Source organism: Copadichromis virginalis, linkage group LG16 (assembly GCF_057382275.1).
Source record: "Copadichromis virginalis isolate Kocher_CV1m ecotype Utaka linkage group LG16, C_Virginalis_male_GT1.1, whole genome shotgun sequence".
Classification (NCBI taxonomy): Eukaryota; Metazoa; Chordata; class Actinopteri; order Cichliformes; family Cichlidae; genus Copadichromis; species Copadichromis virginalis.
This window is the reverse complement of record NC_140633.1, coordinates 30,559,777-30,564,810: the sequence shown is the minus strand read 5'-3', so window position 1 is coordinate 30,564,810 and position 5,034 is coordinate 30,559,777. Positions and strand designations below refer to the sequence as shown.

General features: G+C 38.5%; 1 protein-coding gene across 1 annotated transcript; it reads right to left on the bottom strand.

Annotated features, from left to right (window-relative positions):
• Positions 1–945: 945 nt before the first annotated feature.
• Positions 946–1,887, bottom strand: LOC146691075 (olfactory receptor 5F1-like). The gene has a single exon (XM_085435313.1). The coding sequence runs from the start codon at positions 1,885–1,887 to the stop codon at positions 946–948; it is 942 nt and encodes a 313-aa protein (XP_085291439.1).
• Between the last annotated feature and the right edge of the window lie 3,147 nt (positions 1,888–5,034).

Here is a 5,034-nt window from a genome sequence, read left to right as displayed (position 1 = left end):
ATGTGCTATATAAATAAAATTGTACTTACTTACTTACTTACTTACTATTACAGTTTGCAGGGGTAGGGTACAGCTGCTGTTGTAAATAGCATGACATTTTTATTTTTAAATTGCATTGAAGACCCACAACTTATGCTTGGCTGCTTTTGTTGATTTTTGCTCTGCATTTGGGACTATCCAGCCTTTTGTTTTTCATTTATTTGTTTATTTTTATTCAAAAGCAAATGAAATTGAGTGGCGACGTTTCAAATAAATGGTATCATTTGTACAAACAGAACTCATTGCTATCAGCTGGAACAGTATTACTAATTTTAATTGCTTAAGTACCAGCGCTCCTTTAAGATCGTCCCAGGCACAGGTCAGGTTACTCCTTTTCACAATTTGCTTCACAAGGAAGAGAACATAAGCATTTGCTTTTTTGATATACAGTGGTTTGTAGCCTGGTGTGATGACAGCCACTTAATTTGGGATGTAAAGAAAACCCAAAAGACTGATTTCAGAGTAAAGGTGTGCAGAGGCCTAGGTCAGAGAGTTTTTCAACTCCCACCTCTGGCAGAGCTTTAGTAGCATTTTGATAATTACCTGAGAATAAAATTTTAGACCCAAGGGTATTATAGTTAAGTGTAACTAAACTAGGTGAGAAAAAACATGTTAGTCAACCAGAAAAAGAAGATAGTCGTCAGAAAAAGATGTAACGAAATTAAACCCCTTTTAAAATGCAAGACAGAAATGAATAATGTACAGGAAATGTGTTTAATTTCAGTGTGTGTGTGTGTGTGTGTGTGTGTGTGTGTGTGTGTGTGTGTTTTTAATTTAGACATGTACAAACCAAAAGAAAATTCTACTTATATTTCAATTAATGAAGACAGTCTGGTAATATGTATATTGATTAACACTATACTGTACATATGTAAACAGATTTTTTGCCCCTCTCTGCAGAAACACTCATGACTTTAATCTCAAAGCTAAACTTTTACCACATATAAAATTCAAAACTCTTTTTCTTATTTTTGTTAGTTTCAGTCCATACATGAGGGGATTCATGATTGGTGGGATAAGGAGAAACTCCATTGCCATGAAATTCTCAACATTTTGTGCTATTTCTTTTGAGCCAAATCGCATGTATAACATATCAAAAAGAAAAGACAGAACAACAACCGTTAAAGAGAATAAATGTGGTACACATGTCTGCATGAATTTGTTCCAGTTTTCTTTGGATGACTGACATGTTTTGATCAGATGTACATAAGACCAGAAGATAAAAACGGCATGACCAAAATAAAAGGTGTAATTAAAAGCAGGAATAATAACTTTAGCTACAGAGGCAGAGCAAGCCAGATTAGAAATTAACCAGTTTATACAGTAGATCCTTTGTATGTGTGAGCCACATAACCTTGATGTTGCTGTTGTTATCGTGCTCATTAAAAGAAGGTAAAAGGGAATAAGCCAAGCAAAAAATACAAAAATACAAACTCTTTGTTTAGTCATCAGAGAGTGGTACACAAGAGGTCGACATATAGCCACGTATCTGTCATAGGCCATGAGAGCTAGGAGAGAGAAGTCAGCAGCAACTGAAGAGTGCAATACAAAACCCTGTAAAAGGCATCCTGCATAAGAGATGACATGAGTGGTGGACAGAAGATCGTAGAGAAACTTGGGATAAAATGCAGCAGTCCCATAGAGTCCATTGAAGCACAGATTGCAGAGGAAGATGTACATGGGTTCATGAAGGCTTTTATCCACAATGACTGTGACAATTATCGTCAAATTTACCAGCCAAATCACACAGTAACACAGTAAAGTGAGAACAAAGAGAATGACCCTGTAGTTTGCAATATCACTTAAACCTGAGAGAGTAAAAACAGTAATTACTGAAACATTATCCATAATAAAATATTAGTTTACCTTACTAGGTGTCATTTCAAACTGAGAGCAAATGACATTTTTACAAGTTAAAGCCAGGGTGTAATTAAGTCTGTCTGTGTACTGTCTCCCTGACAAAGTATGTCACCAGAGGTTTATATACACTTCTTGTCAGCCACATTTATGTAGTTAGTATGATGTAAGCGATGCTTTCACTCCTTGAGTTGAGTTAAAAATTAATTTCTTTGTATTTTATGTAACTATTGAGATCTGGGAAATGACTACAAACAGGTTTGAGCAAACGATGAGCAGTGAGATAAATTAATGCATTTAGTTTAAGAAGAAGAGCTTGCAAGAAGAGCTTTAGCAGCATCCCGAGGAATTTTAGGGGGTGATTCATGAGTTTCAAGCTTGTTGTTACAATCTATTCAAGCTCTCTATATGCAACAAGACCTTAATTTTCAGTGTAAAAGACAACACAGTGATTAAGTCTATTATACATTTGATAAGCAACGCATTCTTCCCTTCCCTCAAGAAAACATAATACAGCTGGGTTATATTGAGTCTTGCTTTTCTTTTTAGATTGTAAAAGAAATGAATCCAGTGAAACATATTTTGTAAATGAAAATGTATTTTACCCTAACAACCAGGCCTCTTTATAATGTTTAAACCTGAAAAGAAGCAGAAAAAAACATACTTACTGCCTGAAATTTTCAACAATAACCTCAGAATACTTTTGAATACTGTTTACACAGTGTAAAACAGCGACTTTGGACTGAGAGTATTATAGGTAACTACAAGTAAACTAGATGCAACAAAACTTTTCAGTTTTCAAAAGGAGATATTAAACTTAATGTTTGCATTTACAAAACAAACAAACAAAAATAATAATGTGCAGGAAATGTGCTTAGTTTCACTCATTTTTTTTATTTAATTGTGTAAAAACCATTGAGTCTGTGATGTCTATATGATTTTAAGTGTTTATAGTTTAATATACGTAATGAATTTATGCAAACTAATGAAAGGTAACACTTTATAACATGATCTGCCACTATGGCGGAAGTACCCTGTACAAGTGCAATTTGAGGACACCAAAGGTAGGTTTTTGCAAGAAACAGCGAAACAAGAACACCGTAAGTACACTGTACTTTCTGGGGCGTGGGTCTTGTTAAGGTGCAGTACCGTGTACTTGCGGGCATTTTTCAGGCAACAAGTCGGGTTTTTTGCAAGAGACAATGAAACAAGTAAGTACTAGTAATGTGTGGATCGATACTGAAATATTGATTCCTCTGATGCCAGTCATTTATGTTCTAGAATCGATTCTCATATTAAAATATCGATATTTTAGTAATTTAGGGTAGATTTGTAGTTTATCATTAACAGGAACACAGTGGAAAGAAACTATATCATTAGGACTGTCTACATTGGAAGGAACTACTTCCTCTTCTGCCTTTTTATAGTCATGTGCAAATGTGGTTGTATAAATGTGTCTGCATGCAGACAGGAAGCTGAGACAGCGTACTTGCGTCGTCTCAGCTTCCTGTCTCTGCTGAGAGTTCAGGCAAGCCATCTCAGCTGTCTACGGCGGCCTCCACTTGAAGCTCTATCAAACCATCTTAGCCTTCTGTCTCCACTGAGATCTCGGGCGAGCCACCCCCATCCTCTGCTGGAAGCTCCGGTGAGTTCATTGAGCCAACTGAGGACTAGTGATGCGCAAATCATGAACAAATCACTTTACTGACTCATGAATCATTCACAAGCCCAACTGACTCACTGACTCATCCCTGTTGCTGTTAGCAGCAATATATCTAGCTTCTAATTAAAATTGTGAAGAAAAACACAACATCCAGTATCTGAACAAAAAAATTTCTGCTCTGAACTGGAAGAAAAAACCCTGAGTAGAAGCTCACATCAAGAAAATAGCTCCTCGGTTCACAGTAGCATCGCTCTGCTAACATGCTAACAGCACATTCGAGCTACTCACCCCCTCCCTTCTTGTGTTGAATCGTAAGCGAAAGCGAATCACTCAGGACTCGCTCACCCCCTCCTTCCTCTGCTGAATCATAGAGCTAACGAATCACTCACTCACTCACTCACTCACTCACTAACCCCCTTGCTTAATTGCTTAATTTTAGAAATGTTTTTGCTCTTTTTTGCTCTATAAAATAGTTGTTTTCTTTTAGAATCATTCATCTTAGCAGTAGGATTTACATGAAAAGAGAAACAAATTAAGTTTGAGTGAAAATGTAAATTTTTTGCACTTTGGTGAGTGACTCATTAAAACTCGATTCAGTAAAAAGAATCAAATTTACCATCACTACTGAGGACTGCACCCTGCTGTCGCTGCCTGAGCAGAGCCAATCCCCTTCACAGCTGGTGAAGGGGATTGGCCTGGTGTTAGTGTTCCCCTGTCTCGTCAGGTTAATCAGGTCCAGCTGTGTCTCCCACCTGTGTGTGATTTCCCAGTGTCCCTCTGTGTATTTATAGTGTGTGTCTGCCTGTGTTCCTTGTCGCGTCATCTGTTTCTTGATAATTCCAGCATCTCTCTGCCCTTTATTCCAGCTCTCCATTCTCTGCTCGTCATCCCTGGTGTCACCTCCTTATGTTTTTCCCTGTGCGTTATTCCATGAGTTATGGTTTCAGGTTTTGTTTGCTATTAGTTTCCCCATTTTAGGTTAATGTTTAGTTCTGTCCTGGCTTTTCTTATTTTCACTGTCCACAAGAAAGCTCCCATGTATCACAGCAAGTGCCAGCATTTTGGGTCCTTCTTGACAACACCACACGACTGCTGCCCCAGCCGTGACTGTTGTGCCGTCGACCTTGGGTTGCCACCCTGAAATGCATTGTTTCAGCCGGTGTTCTCGCAACTAACCTCCTGAACTGTAGAGGAGCAGCCACTCTACTATCAGCCCCTCCCGGATGGCTGAACTTCTCACCCTATCTCTAAGGGAGGAAACCCATTTCCACTGCTTGTATCAGTTTCAGTCACTACCCATAGCTCATGACCATAGGATGAGGGTAGGAACGTATATCGATCGATAAACTGACAACTTCGCTTTTACATTCAGCTCTCTCTTCACCACGATGGAGTGGTGCAACATCCGCATCACTGCTGCTGCAGCACCAATGCATCTGTTGATCTACCACTCTCTTCTCCCATCATTCGCGAAC

Bases quoted from the DNA above. Each gene is read 5' to 3' on its own strand.
- LOC146691075 (XM_085435313.1), bottom strand. From the start codon at position 1,887: ATGGATAATGTTTCAGTAATTACTGTTTTTACTCTCTCAGGTTTAAGT.